The 25,263-nt window shown below is 42.4% G+C and overlaps 1 protein-coding gene across 1 annotated transcript in view; it reads left to right on the forward strand.

Annotated features, from left to right (window-relative positions):
* The window catches only part of TAF1B (TATA-box binding protein associated factor, RNA polymerase I subunit B), a 133,080-nt gene that overhangs the window by 26,857 nt on the left and 80,960 nt on the right, over positions 1-25,263 (forward strand). The window contains exons 7-9 of the mRNA XM_075598345.1: positions 1,260-1,414; positions 5,079-5,261; positions 7,307-7,406. Of these exons, the coding sequence (XP_075454460.1) occupies positions 1,260-1,414; positions 5,079-5,261; positions 7,307-7,406 (438 nt within the window). The remainder of the gene's footprint in view (positions 1-1,259; positions 1,415-5,078; positions 5,262-7,306; positions 7,407-25,263) is intronic.

Here is a 25,263-nt window from a genome sequence, read left to right on the forward strand (position 1 = left end):
AATAATTTCTTAACAAGTCTGGTATTGAAGACGTTCCTTTTTTGCATTTCTATGCATGAATTGATTTTAAAACTTGAATGTGTGCAGACTTTATACCAGGGGCGGCCAACTCCAGTCCTCAGGGGCTACCAACAGGTCAGGCTATTCCTGCTTCAGCACCGGTGGCATAGTCGTCATGACTACTGGAATGGTTATAGACTCTGCTTCTGCCAGGCTGTGTGTTACAGGTTTGATGCACCTGGCTTGTGGCTATAACTTTGGCTGATGGGTTTGGGAGAGTGTATGGACCACCTCACCCTGTTTTTCCCTGCATCTGGACATACCACATGAGCACATCGCCAGTGCAGCTCCCTCCCCTTGTGCATCTTCATTGCCTCTCTGTTTCCAGTTTGGGGCCACATCTACTATGCATAACACTGCTTCGTAATTATTGGCATTGGACCCTACACCAGCTACTTTTTAGAATTGGATTTGAGAAGAAAACCCCCGTAGCTGGGCTCTGAACAGCTTTGAAATGGCTTCTCCATTCATTCCTTAGTCTGGTATTGGCACTCCGGAGTTTCCAAACAAAAGCCCTGTTTAAGGAGGCAATCAGAGTGCTTTTTTTATTTTTACATTTATTTTAAATAATTTCATAGGACTGAATCAGTGCATCTCCGGAGCTGAACCCCATCATTTCTGCACCATGGACCCCCTGCTTCCAGAGATGCATTCCTCCGTAGGGGGTGCTGGTAGCCGCTCTGGCTGGGTAGCGGGGTTCATTCACATTATGGCGGCATTTCCAAGCTCCTGTGCCCTGTGGGCCAATAGGAAGCCGTGACATCATCATCCGGTGCGGCTTCCTATTAAGCCGCGTGGCGCAGAAAAGCAGAGCGATACCGGCACCCTCTTCGGAAGGAAGTATTTCCGGAATTAGGGGGTCCCCCTAGCTGAAATTAGCGGGGTTCATCTCCGGAGACCCCGTGCTTCATACCTAATGTAAAAAAAACCCAAAAAAACGAAAAACGCTTGCATGGCTCCTTTTTAATATTCATGATATTTTGTTCTGCTTTTCACCTTTTAGGCTTTCGATCTTGACATTGCAATTTCCTGAGACTTGTGTTTGCAAGTCCATCAAATATGGAACCGCCATTATAAAGAGAAGGGGCTATGTGGCAGAATAACATTCACTTTATTGCATATCCCCACATACAGTATAAGATTCAAAATGTGTGTGTGCCTTCAAATAGTAAAACTGCTGCTTTTTACTTGGGAATTAGGTATCTGAAAGCAGCGCTACCCTCTCTGAGCAGGACAGTGAGCTGGAAACCTTTAGCATAGGAGCACCGTCTCTTTCTGAAGCAGAGGGGGACAGTCGTTCTGATAGCAGCGTTGGACGTTCTTCAGGTGGAGGCAACACCACTATGTCAGGCAAGTTAAGTTAAAGGTGCAATCCCACGTAGCCGGCTTAATTTGGATTCTTTAAACTAATCTAACCGTGCTAAAATCAAAGCGCCGTCTTGTTTTTCTGAAAATGAATTGCAAATTGCATTTCATGGCGGACCTCTGAATGGGGGAGTGTTTGTATATCAAGTGCTTTTCTTTACCCCTTACCCCCCCTCCCCACACCCCCCGTCCTAATCAGAGAGTCAATAAAGGTAAGGGGAGGGAGAGAGAGGGGACTCGGGCTGTGACATGACACAAAATGTAGCCAGAGGATATCAAACCCATGGAAAGTCACCATGTTTACAACATAACCTAACTTGTGCAGGGGTTGTTACATTTAAGTTGAGGCTTGTTTGCTGCATGGGTTGCATGTGTAGCCCATCGAACCCCAACCTCATGTCGGGTACCCTAGGGTGTATCTTGGTCTGGCTACATGCCTGAGTGTGGTGCATACCTGCTGGCAACAGGAGGGCCTGATTCTCCCGCGGTGACATGGGGGGACAACAGGACAGGACTCTGGGCTGGATGCCTTCGTTCTCTTCTAATGGTGCAGAGCCTCCATCTGCAGTAGGCCCCAGGGATACGGGGTGGAATCCCTACTGCAGAATCCCCTCCCAGGGATGAGAGATTCCAGTCTCACACACTGTCTCTTTAAATAGCAGCAGCTCTTTATTCGTTTCTCAGCAGTAGCAGTCAATGCAGTATATACACAGCCAGCCCGCTGTACTCCTTCAGGATGTCCCCTGCCTCCACTCTGGGCCTATGGGCCACCCAGAGTGGGGCTAGCTCTTCCCTCACCCCCTATGCAGGGTGAGAGGTATTTGGTCCACCTAGATCTAGCAGCTCTACTCCTCTGGATCCTAACTCACTACTCCACTCTGTCAGCAGACAGAACTCCTTCTAGATAGGAAGTGCACTGCTCTTAATAGTTTCAGCAGGCACCACCCCTGTGTCTCTTGATTGGACACAGGGTCAGGTGACCTACCGTCACCATTTCAGGGCAAGTGCTTGAGGTGGGGAAAACCCATGATAACGCCCGGCAAACCTGCCCTTACACAGGGATTACTGCCAGGAGGAGGATAGAAATATAGCCCATAAACTTACCAGGGCTACACTTGCATGCTGTTTGGCATTTTTCCTAGTGTTGCAGGGACCTTAATTGGTTAAACCAATAGGTTCCAGTGGTACTGCTGGGTCTTGGCTTCTTATTTTGGTTAGCTGGCAGAAAAAGTTAGTCTGTGTAATAGTAAACATTAAGTGAACTGTTACTCTGTTATAAACTTGTGGGACCTATACCCTTTTATAGGAACACATAGTGTATATTGCATAACAGGGTAGTTGCTAATGCATTACTGAATTACACAATTATTTTATTCTGCAAAATGATTGACAGTGGATGCAGTGTAGCTGCAATCTTATCAATGCAGTATGCGGACTACAGCTGATTTATCAACTTTACCAATCCGAAGAGTGTTTAAGAACTACCTACAAAGCACAAGAAGAAGCTTAAACACACTAATACTTGCTTAGCTTTAAACCATTCATACTTTTTCTTGATACTCCTCTCCGTTTCTTTCCTTTTGCCACTTCTGAGGCCTATTTTTATTAGAACATTTTGGGGGAGTATAGAAAAATGAAAGCAAATGATGGCCTTGTTGAGCAGGGCTTCAAGGCATATTATAAGATTTTTCGGAGACCAGGAAAATACTACTTAGATGGTGAAAATGTGTTTGTGTGCTTTGCGTTCCTCCAAAACCTTTTTTATTTTTTATTTTGTGACATTTTATTTTAAACCCAGTGTCCTTGACATCCCCCATAGACTAATGGGGAAATAATGACTAGTGACAATGGTAACTTCTAATCACTGCAGATAAATAGACATAGCACCCATGTATTGGAAAAGCTGATTCACACTCGTGGGGACATGGATTCATATATGAGGGATCGGCAGTTACATTACATTAGTTTAATAAATACTTTGGATAGACAAAGACCTAAAGGATTTAGGAAACCGGGAACTCAGTGCTGAGGAAGGTAAATGGTCGTCATGCATCATAACTTTCCATGTTTCAGTGCTGTCATTAACTTGGGGTTTGACTTAAAGTCACATTATTAGGATGTCAAAAATTCTCACTCTGGGCTACATTAGATGTACTTGTTCTCCTTTTTCTATTTTCACTTGAGCCATAATAGATCAATTGCTCAGATGCAAACCTAGTTGTGAGATTTTTATGGGGGGTTATTCATTAAGTACAATGGTACCAATTTAGCACCAGTGCATGGAATATCCCATTCAAGTCAATTTCTGTGTTCTATTGCCCCACCAGCATTATTCTGCGCTATATGTATAGATGCCAGAGAATTTGAATACCCTGTGATCTGTATTTAGATCCATTGCTTTGCTACATGCTGCAGGCGTTTAGTTACCATAGGAGGGACATTTGGACCCCAGGCTAACTAAACTCTCTATACTCTGAGGGATTCTCAACAGGGAGTTAGTGAATGGTGGATCTCAGGCATTATAGTGGGTTCCTAAGCCCGTGAGAATGGCATCCACAGCAGCAAGGCATTGTAGAGCGTGACTTTGGAAGCTCCCGCAGTGATTGACAGCTTTACCACCCATGCTCTCTGCGCACACTGTAGTGCAGTTTGGGGCTTTTGATAAGTGTGTGTTCCCTCTACAAGATCAGGACATTTATACCTCCTAAGATTGCTTAAACCATTTTGTTGGCAATAGTCTAATAAGCAGGTAGTACAATTGATCTAATAAGCAGGTAGGACACAATGTAAAAAAAAAATGTATCTAATGTGAAGCATCAATATCTCGCTTCATTAAATGAAATCATGTTTTTGGCACATTATGAAGACTGATAAGCCATATGTAAGGAAAAAGATTAACAATGTACACAACACTGTAGATAAAATGTTGCAGGCACAATGAGTCCCCGGTTTAGAGACACCATCACTGAGCTTCTCTTTTAGTCCATCTTGGAAGGCCACCACTTCGAGTCTCTTCAGTTTTGCTTCAGAATTCTGCTAACTTCTGCAGTATAAGAACAGATTTGCATCTAGACCAAGGCTTTCAGGACTACATGTGTAGATTTTCTGCAGACTAATACCTTTTTAACCATTTGCTGCCAGAATTCCTTAAAACACATTTCCTATGGAAGCAAGGAGGCTATTGAACCAACACAAGTTATTGATTTGTAACAGTGTTTCCCAACCCGGGTACCGCGGCCCTGCCCTGGGGTTCCGTGAGAGGATCAAACGGGTGCAGCTGGATTTCCCCGATCTCGCAGGGCAGTTTCCTCTATCCCGATTGGCTGCATTACCCAGCATATGAGCCTTCGATTTGTAAGCTCTCTGGGGGCAGGGCCACCATTTGCCTTATGTCATAATTTACTTGCCCATTAAATAACATTATACATGCATATAATCAGATAAAAAGGCCAGTTGGTTTTAAGGAAACTTTATCACCCATGTACTTCAGATGTTCTTGAACCCAGAGTAAGGAAATGAGGAGACATGATTGCATTTAGATTGCGAGGGGGATTTTCTCCCACAACGGAAAAAAAACAGGAGACAAACTTAGATTCATGTACACCGTTGTTTAAAAAGCTAGTTTGATTTACTTTACATATGTTTGTTTATAGTAACATTGTATCTCTTAATTCAGAAAGTGCAATGTCCGTCCAGTCGGGATCTTTGGATGGGGGATTATTTATGAAACCGAAAAAGAGAGGGGAAGTATTAATGTCTATGCCGATGACCCTCGCTTTCTGCTACCTCTCGTTACTTTGGATGAGAGAGTCGATAACGCTGTCTGACCTGTTGCGGTAAGGGACATGTGTATTTGGCCTGAGCTTTGCTTGGTCTTTGTGCCCTGCAGGATGCATTTTACTATCAGATAGTGCCGGGCCAGAACAGTGATCTTTTGCTATGCATTCTTTCTACTTAAGCCAATGTTGTTTCTGTTCTCTCAGGCAGTGTAGAGGCTGAAGGGCAATCCTTTCTTTCTACTCCAACCAGAGCAAGTCCCCTCTACTTTCTCTCTCTAGTTTGCTTTTATTTGTTTTTTGTAAGCCACTTCTAAGCTTTACTGGACATCTTTATAAGTCCCTGCATGGAATAGAACAACATGTGATGAAGTCAGGGGTTCTCAACTCCAGTCCTCAAGACTCTCCCCTCCGCCACCCCCCCCAGGCCCCCAACAGGTCAGGTTTTAAGGCTAACCCAGATTTAGCACAGATGGCTCAGTCTTTGGTTGAGCCACTGATTGAGCCACCTGTGCTGAAGCTGGGATATTCCTAAAACCTGACCTGTTGGGAGCTCTTGAGGACTAGTTAAGAACCCCTGGCTTAAGCTTTAATTCTAGCCTGAGGATGTTTGTATTGTCCGAGGGGGATAAGCAGTGAAGATGGGACAAGCTGGAGAGTCTCTGGTAGAGGAAATAGCAGACACAGTATCCCTGATACATTGGCAATTCATAAACATGAAACGGTTTGTTAGATTGTTTTGTTAATACTGTAGTTAGTGTACTTCACCTCCCTTTCATATAATGTGTTTAGCGCATAGGAATTTAAATCAATGTTGCACTTCTGTACCATAGAGTGAAACTCTCCAGTATTTAATTTGTGATATAAAAGAAGGAAGGATTTACAGATCGGTGAAATGTTTTCTTGGTTCATGAAATAATACACTATACACAATACACAGATTCCCAACAAGCTCTGAGAAACCCCAACCAATACCACATATATATGCATATAAGTGTCAAAAGGAGTGCTAGTGGGCGTGGCTAAATGTATACAACAAAAAACAGAAATGCCCAAAGCTACTTCCAATGTGACAAAAATACACAGTGCAATACCTATATATCTCTTGTAAAAAGGGTCATTTAGTTTAACCCTTTGGCCAAAGCGTCTTAAGCCTGCTGCCACTAACAAGGCATGACCGAAAGCAGGTCCTAACACTCCCTGGGTTAAAATTCTTATTTACCTGGTTATTCCTTAAACTGCGATAGTGTAGATGGGGGCACTATTAAATTGATACGCCAATTAGAGATCATGTGAGCTTCAATGCGATCGTTCCCCCGATAGTCACGATCGCAGTTTGCCGAAGAGGAAATAACTTTCAAACTAATTTACAAGACTAGGAATTTTAACCCATTTCTTGAAGTTTCCTTATTAAAAATATGTAAACGTTGCTGGTTTCTCTCTCACTCTCACTCTCTCCCCAGTCCTCACTCTCTCCCCACTCCTCACTCTCTCCCCACTCCTCACTCTCTCCCCACTCCTCACTCTCTCCCCACTCTTCTCTCTCTCTCTCTCTCTCTCTCTCTCTCTCTCTCTCTCTCCCCCACTCATCTCTCTCTCTCCACTCCTCTCTCCCCCACTCCTCTCTCCCTCTCTCTCTCACCCCACTCTTTTTTTTTCTCTCTCACCCCACTCTTTTCTCTCTTCCCTCTCTCTCCCCCCACTCTTCTCTCTCTCTCTCTCTCTCTCTCCCCCCCCCACTCTTCTCTCTCTCCCCCCCCACTCTTCTCTCTCTCCCCCCCCACTCTTCTCTCTCTCTCTCTCTCCCCCCCCCACTCTTCTCTCTCTCTCTCCCCCCCACTCTTCTCTCTCTCTCTCTCTCTCCACCCCCACTCTTTTCTCTCTCTCTCTCTCCACCCCCACTCTTCTCTCTCTCTCTCTCTCCCACCCCCACTCTTCTCCTTCTCTCTCTCTCTCTCTCTCTCTCTCTCTCTCTCTCTCTCTCTCTTTAACCCCCCCCCCCACTCTGAATTGTGGCTTTACAGTACTGTATGTCCTATAAACCTGTTTAATGTTTTACATTTACAAAATGTGAAGGTTTTATTTTTATTTTCTCAAATGCTTAGGCTTGTTGTCCATGGTCATATACCTTACATGAATGCCGAGCAGTATTTCCCAGAACAAACCAAGCTTTATGGAATTGATATCCGTATCTTCAGAGTACAGGTACGTATTGCTTCTTATAAAAATGTAACGGTTTCCCCTTTTTGTTTTGCCACATCTTTCTGTGATATTAGTGATGATTGGATACGTATAACAATGGCTTGATATGTAGAGTGTGGAAGCTTCTTGATATTGCTTTACAGTGGCATTAAAGCATTGGTGAAAATGGCAATATCTATGCAAACACAACATGAATAAAATACCGTTTACCCCACTCTACTGGGGTACTGGGTGCTACCTCGGGATTATGGACAACAGCAGAAATTACACAAACACAGAAAAGGCTAAATCCTTGATTTTGATGCGCTCCAGGGAGCAAAGAGGACGTATGTACACTGCAAAGATGCAGAAACTATCCCCCGAATTGAATAACAATGCTTTTATTAAATACAAACGTCAATAAAAATATCATACTCTTTAAAAAGCAAATAACTACAAAGTAATCAGTGCGACGGGATGCGTCATCAATGAGGTCTGAGAGGGAGAGCATTCAGGAGGGGCACCATACCTGTCCTATCCATTCATCACACCGCAGTATCTATCGTAGCGTATCTATCTATCGAATCTATCTTTATTTCTAACAGGAAAAACAAAGTATTCAAAATATCATCAGTGTATATCTCTCTCTCTCTCTCTATATCTATTTTATTTATTTCTAACCGCGAAAATGAAGTATTCAAAATATCAGCAGCGGCGCAAAGTAAGGATGTTTATTAACCCATAACACATGGTAACTGTGTGTTATGAGTCAATAAACACCTTTACTTTGCTCATACTTTGTCCGGTGCTAATATTTTGAATTCTTCGGTTTTCTTTTTCCTGTTAGATACTCCCCCCCCTTTTTTTTTAAAATCATGCACGGACCCCCTCTTTAGGATCGGTACAGAGCGTGCCGCCGTCTTTTATGCATATATTATTATTATTCCTTATCGCCTAACGCTCTGGATTTTGCCAGGCACGCAAAGCTTTTTTAGTATCTGAATTGTTGACTTGCCGTTTTTGGCCTTGCAGGCTACCCATACTAAGTCATGGCCAAAAGGAAAGTTTGGCACCATGGGAGCGAGGTGTTTATGTTGCCGTTTGGAAGCAGTTATAGAGCGTCACACATGGGAATTGGAAAGCTGCAATATGCGCAATATTTGCTGTTTATTGTAGATGTACATTTTCTGAGTTGAGGTCCCAAAAATAATCAGCAGCTTCCAAACCTGAGACCTGGGATACCCGGTCATCAGTCCTTACTGATTCCAAGCAGCAGTGCACAGGTTTATAGTTGGCAGAACAGAACACACTACAAGAGTACACAACCAGCCGTTCATAATATTGTTTAATTCCTATATAGAAGCCTGTGCAGAATTTTGCATGTAAAATTAGGCCTTGTTCTTTGTAGTGGGTCAACATTTTCTTTGTATCAGAAGCACATAGGCAGCTTAATTGCATTTAATAAATCAACGTTACAGTGTATTAATACACCATCAGGACATAAAAGTGTGTGAACGAAGATGTTTAACCCCAAGAAAAACACCTACGAAAAAAACATGAAGTCCACCCACTTAGGGCCACAGAGTGACATAACTTCCTCTGATCCCTCCCCTAGGGACCTCCCCTCCACCGGTGATTTGACATAATCAGCAAAAAAACAGTGAGCATAATGGCAAATTCAATTCAGTGTCGGTAGCAAACTTCAATCGCTCTACACATATAATAACGGGTTTTGGCATTGGCTTATATAAACTTATCATTAAATGGCATCCAACATAAATGGAAAATGTTTCTCGTCAATGCCCTGCAGGCATTGATCGATCAGAGTCTAAATCCGTTTGCTTCAAAAGGGGAAGGGGGTGTGACTTTGTAAATGATTGCTGTAGAAACAAAAAATATTTGTTACATTGTAATACATTAAAAATGTTATTCAGAATTTGTTTTAATTCTACAAGTATTTTCTCAGTACAGAACTGATTTATTAAAAACAAAAACCACACATGTAGGATATTGCTTGGTCTGCAGCTTTAAGGTCAGATCTGCGCTAGAGAGTTACACTAGAGCTGCAACATTATAACTTCTTGTGGACCCATTACTGTATCGTACACTTCACGTGGACATACGATATCACAAATTGCTCACTTATGTCCCCGCTTAGCTAGTAAAAGGCATACTGGTAGATCAGGGAATGGAAGGTTTAATCATTGCACAAGTGTCAAAGCAAAATAGGATGATAACCAAACATCAGAGAACAAGGCAGCAAGATCCTATGGAACATGATACATGATACTCGGATATCTGAAAAAGCAAAGTGACCTCTAATGTGATATGAATAATAAATGCAGAGGCTCGTGATTTTAATTTTTTTTTTTTACAGTGCTTGTAAATGCTGCGTTAACAGCTATGTAAAACTGTGACAATGTAGATCAAGGCGCTAACACAATTGTTTCCCCTACAGGTTACACATTTCCTCGTGGTAGAAGTCTAGGTCAGGTTTGTTCTGTAGTAACAGCTCATCACTGCACCCTATGTAGGCTTAAATGTAGATCCGCTGCAGTGATACCACATACTGGGGTGGGTACTGATGTGCGCACCTAAGGTACTGAAAACAATAGCGAATGTCATAGGTTTGCCATGTGCTGCACATCAAGGACCCCACCCTGTCCATGTAAACATGCTCACTTGATCAACTGAATGGTGTTAATGGAGACGCAGACCAATTACACGAGTCTGATATCCCAGGGATGGCATGACTGCCGCTCCCAATTAATTCCTGGGTTTCAGAGGACAAGTGAAACTTAGACTTTGTGTGCATACAGGATGATTTTCATTAATGAAATGGAGTGCTGCTGGATTCTCATCCTCTTTTAATGTCCCTTCTTCTTTACGCTCTCTGACACTTTTGATGTTGCTTTTATGTTCTACGAATCTGCATTTAAAAGTTCTGGTACTGTAGTTTTCCCTACGTGTATATATTGCTGCATGTACATGCAATGTGTGGTGGAGAAGTTTATATAGTTGAATATGAAAACTTTCACTAGATGTATTGATGACTTTAAAATTTCTACTGATTATTAATGCATTGCATGTACCACTATTTTGACATCGAAAGCAACCTACCCTGCTTGAAAATTGATTGTTTTCCTATTTATACTTCTCACACAGATCTGCTCTAACCAAAATGCCCCGCAAATTGACATTCCTTTTGTACACCATCATAGGTAGTTATTTAATACAGTCAACAACTTACTTGTCACTTTTGACCACACACTAGTTGTTTCTCACCATTTTCGATACACATGTTGCTGTGTTAGTATAATGTTGCACAAATGTTGCACAAAAGGGATTCTGTTCTTTCAAAGTGGGGTTGGGTGTTTCAGACTCGGCCTCGGCTTTATCTAGGGCTCCCTGCTTGCATCCACTCTCCAGGAATCTGTTGGTTATGTACATGGGTACTAACCGCATAGGACGGGGTGGGGGCAACTCCAGTCCGCAAGGGCCACCAACAGGTCAGGTTTTAAGGATATTCCTGCTTCAGCACAGGTGGCTCAGTCAGAATGAAGCAGGGATATCCCTAATACCTTGCCTGTTGATGGCCCTTGAGGACTGGCGTTGACCACCCCTGCTCTATACCATCAAACCTTGCAATACTCTCGTGTAGGCAGTATCCTGCAAATTAACATCTGTGGGTCAGTCTTCCACTGATGTCATGGGCATAGAGTTAAGATGACAAATAATACATGGTTACGAATACAGTTACATAAGTGAACAGGGTATACATTATATACAAGACATTGCATGCACAGTTAAAGATAATATATTAAAGACGTATGTAATAGTTACAGACGAGATTAAAATGTGAGACAGCTTTTGTTTTGAAAGAACTTAGACTGGTGGCGGCAGTGAGAGTCTCCAGTAGATTGTTCCAGTTTTGGGGTACACGGTAAGAGGAGGAGGAGCGGCCGGATACTTTACTGAACTTTGGGACCATGAACAGTCTTTTGGAGTTGGATTTCAGATGATAAGTGCTGCATGTGGTACGTGTGAGCAGCTTGTTTAGATAGACGGGTATGTGTAGAGCGGAGAACAAACTCCAAACACCGGTGCTCCAAGTTATGCTAAAAGGTATTGCAACGTAGTGAAGTAAATAATTATATAAGTATTGCCACTGATCAAGTCCAAGTAATGATATACATATTCGAAGGCTCGCTGCATGCAATATGGACTTGGCATTAGTAAGGGGGCTAGAATGTGGTAAGGAGATATAATTTGAAACATGTGCCCAGAATGTAAAACACCCCACAGCAATCAAACACTAAGCTCCGCCACTACCCTCACCAATCCTGGCGTCCTATGCACATACAGTAAGCCCCTGAGGGCGTCAGTACTCGCCCTAACACGTCAATGCCACCATTCAAACGCTGTAATCCAGAAAGGTTTGATGCATTCTGGTGAAGATTGTCAGAGTAATATTGTGCTTTCGCATGTCTTGTTTGCCTTGTGCACACGTTCCGCAGGCATCTGTAGTTATTAAGATTCTTGGTAGTGCCAGTTACTTTGTAGTTTTTCCACAAGGCATCCTTGAAATGGTAGAGTGCTATAATGTCAGTTGTAACCCACGGAAGTTGCCCCCCTCCCCCGTACTCTTATTCTGCGTTGCGGGGCATGGGTATCACAGAGTTTTAAGAACTCTGATTGGAAATAGTCGAGCGCAGAATCAGGGTCGTGAATTAAGTCGATTCTGTACCAAGGGCAGTTGGTAAGGTCAGCCAGAAACTGTTGTGGGTTAAAGTTTCTAAATGTTCTAGTGAGGAGAACTTTAGGGCTTAATTGGGGTTGTTTAATTTTCCTTACACGGTACACTATTGCATGGTCACTGAAAATGTCAGGAAGGATGCCAGAAGATTGGATTCTGCTGGGATTTGAGGAGAGAATCAGTCTAGCAAGGAATTGTTGTGAGGTTTCAGGTTTGTCTGTTGGGAAATGAGTTGCATTAGGTGACTTGATATATATCTGGATTTTGTGGTTTTTAGGGTTGAACCAGTTGTAGTTGAAATCCCGAGAACTAGCAGCTCACTCTTCTCATTCAGAGAGGAAATGGAGCCAAGAAGCTGGGTGATATCAGTCGGGGACTGTAGAGGGGCTTTAGGGGGGTGGTAGATGCGAGCAACGGCCTTAGAAAACGGGGTGCAGATTTTGCCAACTAGGATTTCAAAAAAGGGTGGGCTTGGGGGGCTACTTAACAGTGTAAATGGCAAGGTGTCTGCAATATAAAATAACACCCCATCTCTTCTCTTTGACCTATCTTTCTTTCAAGTTATGCTAGTGCACTCATACTCTCAACAATGGGCGGCTCCGATAGGCTGTTTCTATGGGACGGATTTAGACACTGATCAATCACTGCCTGCAGGGCATTGACGAGCAACCATTTTCCATTTATGTAAATCGACCAGGTTGATGCCACTAGTTTGGGTTCTGGAGAAGTGTTGGTGCTGCTATTTTGTTTTTGTCTTTAGATGTTATAAGCTTCTAAAGATATGGTGGTACCGCGCTCAAACCCCTAGGTGAAAGGATAACGGTCGCGTGCTGCCAGGGATAAATATGTAGGAGAAAAGGGGTGTACAGAGCACACAAAAAGATCCCCAATGAGGCACACAACATGATAATTCTGGCAGCACAATACCGCGCAGTGTAACTACATGTGGACACATACGCTAAACCAGTACATGATATACACAGGCACACGACACACTTCCCGTGAATGACTTACCACAGGAAACCGGCACGCAGGAATTACAAGTCACTATAACGTGCAGGATAAGAAATCTACACAGAGATCGGTGTACCTAAATATTAATCTGATACATCTGGGTACACGTAACTGCCATCGTTACCTGAAATTCGTGTCCCACTGTATGAGGCAATAAGGTAATTGAGTCACACCACGGAAGTGTTGTGGATATCATAACCACATCAACATATGGTTCATTACTCATCGATAGCCTTCACATGGGCTGATACGCTACTACACATACAATTACAGTGTGTAGGATCTGATCTCTATCACCGTTGAGATACACGTTACTCCATCTATTGTATATTTTACCAGCATTTTGACACAGGACCTAATGGGCCATTCGAATAATATCTACACTATGGATTTGACTTTATTATGACACACCATGAAGGTTGTAAATGGGTCACCCCCCTAGCCATAGGATCCCACTGGCAATTGTGCTGCTATCTGACGTGGTTATTACCACCTAGATGGTTGCTTTATAGACACCAATAAGGCACATAACCTTAGGAATATTTCCTCTTACCTACGCTGGGTTCATTAAACGGTATATTAATACCTCTACCCCACGATTTACTCAAGAGGAGCTTTACCTAAAGGGATCCAGCAGAATTGGCTGAGCTATAGCTATACCTTCTCTGTGTGTATCATCCTCATCCTAGGTATACTCCAGATATTACAGCTGGCACTACCCAGCACAAGATAGTTTACGAGCAGCTTCACGGTTTTAATTCATTATTTAAATAAACTATATTTCATGTTGTATGTCTGCGCATTCTAGGACCATGATCTAATACCACTCAGGTCTGCGGTGCGCCTCATTGGGGATGTTATAAGCTTGCAAGATCTGAAAGAATTTTCTTTATGAATAGATGTACTGTGTTGTAACTGAATTTTTTTGATGCACAGGACTTGCAAACACGTGCAGGATTCGGCTCTAGCGCCAGATATGTCAAACATCTTGACTCATAATTTTTGGAAGCCACGCCCATATTCTTCAGCATGTGAATATGATGTCTAGATCTAAGGTGTGATACTTTTTTTTTAGCAGACCACTATGAGATTAAATATGCTGTAAAACTTGAGAGAATATGTTGTGAGAAGAGAAGTATGAGCTGGTGGCTTAAAGTGTGCAATGGATCCCATTTTTTACCACACCTACTTTTATTCATTATTGGAATGTAAATCTGCCTAAAGGCAAAGTTCTGCTCCACTGCAATGTAACAATGCATTTACTATGCATGTTTGAAATGTCATACCTGTTAACCCCTAAGATACCTGAGAAATATGCTCATTTGGATAAGGAAAGTTACGTGCAAATTGCCATATTTCCCAGGTATAAAGTAGGGTTTTTGGGAGGCCCCCCTCTCTCGCTCCCCACCCTGCTTGCCTATCCCACTTTCTTCCCCCCCCCTTTCTCTTCTCTCCCCATATAATCTGTATGTTAAGGTCTGGATGTGGCTAATGCCAACTCTAGGTATGACTTAATGTTACATTAGTTAAGTCCCTGCGGTAATCTAAACTTTTGTTGCTTTGCAATGTTGGGGTAAACGCCTCTTTTGTATCTCATTACCACTAATGGCTATTCTAGTTAATGCACCGCTCTTTCCAGGAGAAAAACAGGACTTAAAGCAGCAATCCAAGCAGGAGGTTTTATTTTTAACATAGGATTGAAGCAGGGGGTCTCCGGAGTTGAACACCATTAATTACAGCTCTGGTGACCCCCCGCTTCCGGAGATACTTGCCTCCGTAGGGTGTGCCGGTAGCCCCTCTGCTAGCAGCGATCACATAATGGCTGCTTTTCAAAGCTCCCGCACCTTGTGGGCCAATAGGAAGCTGTGATGTCATCCAGTGCAGCTTCCTATTGGCCCACGTGATACTGGAGCTTTAAACTTGCAGGAGAAACCAGCACACCTTTTGGAGGTCTGAATCTTGGAAAGCTGGGGGTCACCAGAGCTGAAATTAACAGGGTTCAGCTCTGGAGACCCCTGCTTCAAACCTATGTTAAATAAATAATAATCGGCTTCGTCGATTGCTCCTTTAAAGTTTCGTTAATTGCTTTGCTGGAAATCTTGAAATGCCAAGTCACTTTACGGAACTTTGTGGATCTGGGCATTGATCCTAAGGCCTCGTCCATGGTTGCTGCTTGCTGGCGGAGGCGCGCTCCCGCTCAGCACTAAGCCCCTACAGCCGCAATTAGAGCGGCTTTAGTAGGGGCTCGCCTACGCTTCCGCTAGCGCGCGGAAGCGTAGGTCTTACCAGAATTTTAAATTTCCCCGCTTGCCGGAGCGCAGGGCCGGTCACGTGAGCGGTTCGCCCAATGAGGGGCGAACCAGCTCCGTGATGTCACTGGCCCGCCCCCTGACGGCGCGCAGGGAAGCACCCGCAAGGCCAGGGAAAGCACCCGCTTTCCCTGAGTCTCAGCGCGCCTCAGCACACCAGCGGGGAGCTTGGCCGAGGCCTAAGATTTTCCATAACTACCCGTGCCATGTTGTATGTAGAGGAAAACTTTCTATTTGCACTTTTTCTTTGTTCTTCCGTGTAAGGCAATGAAGATTTGTTGCGTAAGTTAAGACACTGGTTTATGGACCAACCTGGAAATTCTTTATAAATTCTATAATATTATTCAGAGCTGGTAAGATGGATAAAGTATATGGTAGGATACAAATGAATTTCACAGAACACACTGAAGATAAAGTGAACAGGTATTCTTTGCATTTTGCAAAAAAAAAAAAGCTGGATTTTGTAGTGGTGATTTTAATCACTTTAAGGAAGCCAGTTCTATTGAGAAGTTATTTAGAAATATATATATATATATATATATATATATATATATATATATATATATATATATATATATATATATTTGCTATAACATGGAACTGTTCCACTGAGGGAACCAAAAAAAATGTAAATCAATTATTTGGTTGAATGAAAAAGATTTCCTGCTGGGCCATATTTACGAAGCAGTGCTACTCCATAACATAATTTACAGCTCATTCACGTTTTGCTTCGGCGGTTAAGTATGATCTGATTTATTTGTTGGCAGAATAATAAATTAATAACTTAGAAGGTTTGGTAGCACTTTATTTAAGTTCTTAATACGTTTCTCTCATTTCTGACTGCCCTAGTACTTGCATTTTCACGTTTTTCTTATGTTTTTCAATATTATGGTTGAACATGTTAATCGTAGGACTAATTGCCCTTCTATTTTGAACTTGACTTAATTGAAGAAAACAAACTCTTTCTTAAACCATTTTGGTGGTAAGGGCTACAGCGTTACCTTTATTAAATATAACATCGTAAAACAAGTATAACATCCTTACCCCAAGTCATAAGTGAATAAATTGAACAAAAACACACTATGAACTCAAACACACTGCCTCCCAGCCAAGAGCATAAATATTATTTAAACTTCATAGTAGCAAATATTACCACTACATACGAGTCCATTTGAGCACTCAAATTGGACTTATCCCACCAAATAAGAACAATCCTCTCTAAATACTGTCTTGTAAACCTAAATTAAATGGATTTAATCCTATATCTTTCCTCTGTTACTCAACTGCTAAAACTCTGACTCAGGCCCTCATTCTCTCACGTCTCGATTACTGCAACCTCCTGCTGTCCGGCCTTCCTACCTCTCACCTGTCTCCCCTACAATCTATCCTAAACACTGCTGCCAGAATCACTCTACTCTTTCCTAAATCTGTCTCGGCGTCTCCCCTGCTGAAATCCCTCTCCTGGCTTCCGATTAAATCGCGTATCTCACACTCAATTCTACTGCTCACTTTTAAAGCTTTACATTCTTCTGCCCCTCATTACATCTCAGCCCTAATTTCTCGCTATGCACCATCACGACTCTTGCGTTCTTCTCAAGGAAGTCTTCTTACTACCCCCTTTGTATCTAAAGCTCTCTCCCGCCTTAAACCTTTCTCACTTTCTGCCCCACACCTCTGGAATGCCCTTCCCCTCAATACCCGACTAGCCCCCTCGCTATCCACCTTTAAGACCCACCTTAAGACACATCTGCTTAAAGAAGCATATGAGTAGCACTGGATAATCATGGACACATGACACAAAGCTTGGCCCCCTGCAGAAGCACTTACTAGTATTCCCTCCTACTGTCTCTGTACGTTCTCCCTAAGAATTAAGTTGGTCCTAAAAAGCTCAATACCACCTTTTTCTAGATGTCTGATTGAGAAGCTATCGATTAGTTTAATAAATCCTGCAATTGATTTATTTAACTTTCCTCTACACAGTTTGGAAGGTTTAAGATGTTTCGCAGCCACCCATTTAAGACGTCGTGGCACCTCCGACACAATAACCGTAGTGTTTGGGAATAATAACGAGACCTGGGCTAAATCCCTTTTTATAAAATGAATCGGCTCCCAACGTTTGCATTTCTTCAAGATGATTACCTGCATATATGAATAAAAAATCTGGAACATTTAATCAACACTTTCTGGCGATTAACGTAGGTAAAACGTCACCCCGTTTTTGCTAAGCCAAAATATGAACACTGTATCCTTCAATGTAAGCTGCAACCCACAAGGCCACACCAATGCACTTACCCGCCCAATGGTTAATTGAATATCCCAGGGTGCAGACACGCTTCTTAACTATGTGATACAGAAGTGAAGCGCAAACCCAAACCTGTTATAAATAATCCAGTGATTAAATAGAAATTCATATCGCCAAAAGGGAGATGCAGCTGGTGGTAGGTGTTTCACAACACCTCAGAAGGACGTCACAGAAACACTCAAAGCGCAAAACTCCCCACGGGCATGTAAAAGAAAAATTTATACATAGTGCAACGGTGTAATACAAAAAATATATCAAATTAAAACGAGTGCTTTACTCACGTGGTGTAGGTGATATTCAGGCGTTGGTGTAGTATAGGAATCTGGTTCTGAAAGATGTAGCAGGAACTCTCACAGATTTGTAAAAGAGAGAAAAGAAAATATAGTGCAACACAATTTTATTATAGCACAGACAAGAGCAAGGAGCTCATTACACTCACATGCTCTATGTGCAAGATAGGCGAAATGTGGACAGGGCGTGGGTTGGGGTTCCCCAGAATTTCACAATCGAATTCTGGGGTTCCCCAACCAAATAAAGGTTGAAAACCACTGATTTAAGGTATTACAGATTTCTAGGCTCGTTACATAAGAGGAAGTTTGTATTTTCACTTAGAAACCCCTATCAATGCCAGAGCTTGTATATAGAGTAAGTTACATAAAACACAATTTTTGTTCTTTACCAAAGTAATAATGACCAGAGCCATCGCTTGGTTTTTCACACGACATCCTGATTAGCAAACTTCAATCAAAAATGGGCACTCTTGCCAAGGTTGCTTGACTCTTGGTGTCATAGGAGGGAAGCACTGATTAATCACGCTGCTTTCACTTCATCCATCTCCTCATCTTTGATTTATAGACTTGATTCATCCCAGAACAAATGCAATTATAAACAAAGACCCTTTCCCATTTCTGAAGCTGCAACTTTATCAGCACATTTAGTCATAGGTGTAAAGCGTAGCTCACCACAAACGAGGCGCGACCGCGGGGCTGAGGTAGGGATTGGTATAGAACGCCGACCACAACCGTCTAAAGTGTAGGATAGTCTTGCAAGCCGGGTCGGGGTTATAGAGGACAACGTAAACGTTGTAGTTGCCGGGTCTTGGAGCGGAGAGTAGCGGATCGTTGGGGTACGTAGTCGGGGTCAGGATTGGTGAGAGTAGAGTCGTCGTAGAGCCAAAGCCAGGGTCAGTGCAGGAGAGAGTATCACAAGGTCCAAGTCCAAGGCAGGGTCAGGCAACAGGGTAAGAAACAGGCAAGGCAGGATGCGGTGAGAAGCAGCGTCACAAAACAGGAGTTTATGCTCGGCAATGCAGGAGAGTACTGACAGGGTAAATATAGGACCTCTCTCCAATGGGAGGAGCCCTCACAGATAGGCTGCTGGATCTTTCAGGTGCGTTCTATTGCGCCGCCGTTTAGGAGTGGGGGTGGGACCTCTGAAGCGCGGGCGCCGCTCATCACGCTGGCGACTCGGTTGAGCGCCACGGCATCCGCGTCAGTGCGGAGACCGGAGGCGGGACCCGAGACGGGAAGGGAGGAACGTGTGCGACCGCTGTGCCACGTACCTCCGTCGTCAGAGCGGGGGCGGAGACCACAGAACGCTGGAGAAAGCACGTACCGCGCATGCGTCGCGCGTCATTGCCGCTGGGGGGAGAGTGTACCCTGGACATGGGGACCGACGGAGCCCGCGCATTGCCCTCACGCCACACACGTGAACCACCGCTGGGATGCCCTTTTTGAGTGCTTCTGGAACCTGACGGACAGGTGAGGGTTAAGGGGACAGAGCTGTCGGAATGGCGAATCCTCACAATAGGGAAGAACCTCTGACCTCCTTTTTTGTTAATTACTGCCACATAATTGCTTCAAAGTGAAGTAACCTAATTTGGTTACTTATTCCTTATATGTAAGACCTAACTAACTGCGTATAACGTGTATATAAGTTTTAAAAAACCAAAAAAAAAAACCCTGTGTTTTTAATTTTGTGCAATGCAGTTCTATACAAGAATAAATAACAATACTGATGGGCTTGTTTGGTTTGGCACAACTTCTTCAGTTTGTGGGTGCTGTGCTATTAGAATGCCCAGAACAAATTGTAAAATTAACGATCAAAAGAAGGGAAAAAATATGGTGGTTATTTTCTTAAATATATATGTTGATGAGTAAAGGTGCATTTTCAGCTTTGTTCACTAAAGATATGTGATTGGGAAGTGTTGAGTGTTTTAAAAATAGCAATAAAAAAAAGGATTTTATTTTAATCACCTTGGTGCAGACCGTTAATTAAATATGAATAAAATAATACATATTTACCATGCACGGGCATGTAGATTATGCAACAAAAATTTGTTTTTTTCCAGAGAATCTAAAATACAGTATCGACAACGAATGCTAAAAAATAGTATAACCACACTAATATTAAAGCCTATGTTATATACTTTATATTCTGTTTATATGCAGCTTCTGAAATGTTACGTTTTTAATGGCTCCAAATGGAATTTATAAATGAAAGATACCCTTTTTGTCTGTTGATCAGGGAGTCCTCTTAACTTGTAGTAATTGAGGATTTGGTTACTGTGTGGCCCCCTGTAGGTCTTGTGATGAAATCATATTTTAAATATTTTACCAGGCAGTTATTAATCATAAAGTATTTTATGGGGATCACAAGGTTTATATTTTTTAATGTGCAGTTCTTTTGTTTCTGACATTTTCACAATCTTGGCCCATGACGAGGACGATTGGACAATGCTTCCAAACGAGATACAAATGAGATGTGATCGTGACACGCCTAATTAACTCTCTGCGAGGCGGCCCAGCAACACATTGAGAAGCGAGTTGCAAGATGCATTATTATTATTATTATTACTACTACTACGTACTTTGCAATCTGTAACTTGGATGTTTTTGTCCAAGATTCAGGCAAAAGTGCAAAATTTAAACCCCAACATCATTTTTGTCTCAAGTGTTCCAAACGCCTGAAAACAGAGTTTTAAAGAGCAGTTTCGCACAACAAAGACAGCATTCTGTTTGTCTACATCGGCCACAGGCAGAAACCTTCACGTGTTTGCTTCCAGTGTGAAAACAAACACACTTCTATTTTCTTCCGGCCCATTTAATATTAAACGGGTCTGGTCATTATCATTCTTCCACTTTGGGTAATGATGGTATCATAATTACTATAAACAAAACAACAAACGGCGCAAAGGTTTTCCTGTGCATAGAACGTTTTTCAATCTTGTCACAATTGAGATTCGTCAAAGCGTAAGACAGGAAAATACTCCAAACCATTTGGCTACAATGTAGATATTAAAAGTTGAAAACAATATTTTTTAAAATATGTTAAATATATTTAAAAAATGTGTTCGTTTTTGTTTTACTGGTGATGCCAGTGTTCATTTTTTTTTTTAGTATTTGTAACTGTATTTTTGTATCGGAAATGTGTTGCATGCAGTTTGAAATACTAATCATATTGTTAAGTCTTTATTAGTGTTGGACCGGGTCCTACATTTTTTTTTAACCTGGTAACGGGTTCCCGGAGAATTTGGCACCCTGTACGCGGGCGGGTACCCGGCTACCTGGTTTTTCACTTACCTGGGGGTGGTGGAAACTTACCTGGGGTGGAGGAAGCCCGCGGCGACATCTGAACAGGTAAGCAGAGGTGCGGGGGCGGTGGGGCAGCATCAGCGTGGAGCCCGCATGTCCAATAGGAAAGCTTCTCCTGCTCCGGTCACATGGTCCCAGCTCACAGTGCAGTATGGAGTCCTGCAGCTCCCGCGCGGGCTCCACACTGACGCTGATGCTTCCCCACAGCCCTCGCACCTCTGCTTACCCTTTCAGATGTCGCCGCGGGCTTCCAGCAGGTAAGTAAGAGATACTTTTCAACTACCCTGACATTACCCGGATACTCGGCGCCGGGTCCACTTTCCAGCTGCCGGGTCCGGGTAATTTCCGGGTAGCTGAAAAGCCGCCGGGTACCGGTTAGTACCCGGTACATCACTAGTCTTTATTTAAAAAGCGAGCAGTAACTTGGTGTTTATGAGTTTCAGTTTCCCCCTTTAACACTGATTACAATGTGATCCCTGACAGAATGCACCTCACAGACCCTCAGGCCTATCTCTCAGGAACCTGCTTATTTTGGAGCATTGTAGTCTGCTGTTTCCTTGCTAGTAGATTACACCTACATACTCGGACTACAAAATGCACCAGCAGTGTACATCTGCTTGTAAGAGTTGTTTTGTTTTTGCTGAAATGTCATTTATTTTCCCATTTTATGTTGGCTGAAAGATACACACATTTACAGCACTTTGCTTTATGGCTTACTGTATCTTTTCATTCACTGTCATTTCAAACTGCCCTGATAGCCATGCTGTGTGTACTGTATGCTGGTTTTGCGAGAAGGCGTGTGTATCTATGAAATGATTACGCAGCCCTGGCGATCACGCGGAGTCTACACTCTGAATAAAAAGCTATTGATGTTTTGTCAATCTGCATTCTACAATGAAGTATATTTTGTGCAGTGATCTTTAAATTAACCAGGTAGAGTTAAGTTGGGATGAGCAAGTACTACTGAAACATTCAGGTCCTTTAGCACAGTGTTCCTACAGTATCCCTGTACCCAAGTCCAAGAAGGTACAGTAGGATATCTCCTCCACCTACTTTTTGAAGAAAAAGCACAGCTGCGGCTGAAAAAGCTTAAAGCCATCGCTACGAAGATGGTACAGCCGCGGTCATGCTGTGTGGGGTCCATGCTTCCCCACGCAGCAACAATCCTCCAAGACCGCCTCCGTCCCGAGGCTTGCCCCGCTGTCAAACAGTAAGTCTTGCTACATCTGTAAGCCAATTTGTCATTCTATTTCTGTCAATTACAAATATATACACAACAGAATGCTTCAGGGATCATTGTGCGAAGATATTTGGTTAGGCGATGCACCCGTGTAAAGGATTTGTGAAAAACGAAAGTATTTCTGAGTAGTGTAGATACTCCGTAACTAAACGCCTCTCCACAAAAATGTGTGTGTAGTGTTGGTAGATGGTGTTTAGATGAGGCTGGCAAAAGTAGATTCTAGGTACCTGAACTCTGCGCACCCCTGTCCTAGATTATATAGACCAGGAGTGGCCCACTCCAGTCCTAAAATGCCACCAACAGGTCAGGGTTTAAGGATATCCCTGCTTGAGGACTGGAGATGGCTACTGCTGGAGTAGACATTGAAACCAGACTCTGTGGACAAAGTAAGTCACATGACATGCAAGTGAATCCACTACCACCCCTCCCCACCCCCCCCCATGATTCCTTTCCCTGCATACCACTAATATAGGGCCATTTTAATCCCAGTGTTATGTGAAATCTGTATAAACTAGGTGACTGATGCCTTTTTAATGAAAACAGACAAATTAGTATTTTTTTTAAATGCATATACAATGTGTTAATAAACATTATGTAGTTTGTGGTGGGTCTCGGCCTTCTTTCCCAATCAGCCTGTTTATTAGCCACTTGATTCTTAATCAGGCAGTGGACATAAATACATCTGGCTACTTTTATAACTGGTGTTGAGCAAACAAGTTTGATCATTTTCACATCCAACTGTTATAAATGAAACCATAGTAACAGTTTCAGCAATGATTTCAAATGGTGGCAACTTGTTGTAACCTATTAAGTTTTTCACATGGGACTGTACCTTGAAAGACTGATGTTAGCAATATTATTTAGTCATTTCCCCCACACACAGATGTGCAATGTACCGTTCTTTCCCCCTCTCTGCAGTATTACAGCAGTTGTACAGAACCGAGTGGAGGAGGGCACCTTTAGTTTATTGAACCAAAAGGCAGCACTAGAGGGCCTCAGATAGCTGCACTCTTTTTGGGTGTGAAAACCTAAACCACAGGGAAGTAAAAAGCAGATCAAGGATGCAATAACAATGAAACTTGTGTGGGGGCTGGTGAAAGCCAAGTGATTGTTGAGAAGTGATTTTATATATATATATATATATATATATATATATATATATATATATATATATATATATATATATATATATATATATATATATATATATATATATATATATATATATATAATAGATAGAGCCAGTCAGCACACTAATACAAAGCATAGGCAGATGCTAGTCCCATAGAGATAAACAGCATAGTTACCAGTCCGTGAACTAATAAAGGAGACAGCATACAGCAAGGGGTAGTCCAAAGAAGATGTTCTTTGGACTACCCCTTGCTGTATGCTGTCTCCATTATTAGTTCACGGACTGGTAACTATGATAAGTAGCGCTAAAGAGGATGTGAAATAACCCTAATAAATGACGAAGTCGCCGCAGTGTGACGAAACGCGTAGAGCTGTGACGTCATCGTGTTTGTGTTGGTGTATTTGGAGTCCCTGGCTTCCCTGCGCTCCGGCTGGCGGTAATTTCAAGTGTTAGCAATCATTGTATGAGGGAGCAAAGGACGTGCAGGCATTGGATGCCTTTATATCTTGCTGCCAATTCATGGTGAACCTGGGCTGTTTACATTCACTCTGCAAACCTGGGACTCCCCCTACCACCGCAGATGACCACAATAGAGATTTCTCTCCCACAAATGGTTCTGTTTGAAATCCTGTAAGTGCACATTCTTATGGGTTGCTGATTTTTTAAATAAATGTACCTTATTTTTTACTCAGTTACGTGCTATGGAGCTTGCGCTTTTGTTTGTTTTTTGTTCATATATATATATATATATATATATATATATATATATATATATATACACTTTTGATGCTCAATGTGGTGTGAGGTCCATGCAATATTTAATGTATTTAAATCTGGAGAGATCTACAGCACACTGCAGAGGATTACATTTTTTTTAAAAGATCCCTTGATCTCTAAATGTATTAAATATTCCCTATTAAAATTGTTTTGTGGTCCTTGAAAAAGTTCTTCCGTCACATTCGGCAGTGATTGAGAGCTATGTTGCCCCCTTAGCTGCCATTCAGCATCTCAATTCTTTTGGGGGTTTACTCAGATGCCTTCTAATTACTGACAGTCTGCGTGGTACGTATTTTTTTGTTACATTTTATTTAACATTTTTAAGACCGATTCATAAGATATTTAACATATATCACCTAACGCATTTTACAGAACAAGAAATGGAGGTTAAATAATATCGGGGAAGGAAAAAGGGGGGAAGGAGGTGACACGGGTTGTAAGACAAATACAAGATATACAGTGCTACTATTAACATTTATATATTCCTTCAGCATTAGGACTCCAGTGGATCCATATATCACCTAGAATCTTATTTGCTTATGAAAGTGTGTAAACCAGGGCTCCCAAGTATCAATAAATCTATTGGCGGAGTCGTGGAGGTAAACCGACAATCTCTCCAGGTACGCCACATCCCATATTTTATTACAAGCACACTGGAAAGGGGGCGTGGTTTTATGTTTCCAGAAGCGAGCAATGGAGCATCTTGTTGCATTAAAGATATGAGTGATTAATTTAGACTCGAGGTTGCTTAAATTGGG

This window comes from Ascaphus truei, chromosome 4 (genome assembly GCF_040206685.1).
Source record: "Ascaphus truei isolate aAscTru1 chromosome 4, aAscTru1.hap1, whole genome shotgun sequence".
In the NCBI taxonomy this organism is placed as follows: domain Eukaryota; kingdom Metazoa; phylum Chordata; class Amphibia; order Anura; family Ascaphidae; genus Ascaphus; species Ascaphus truei.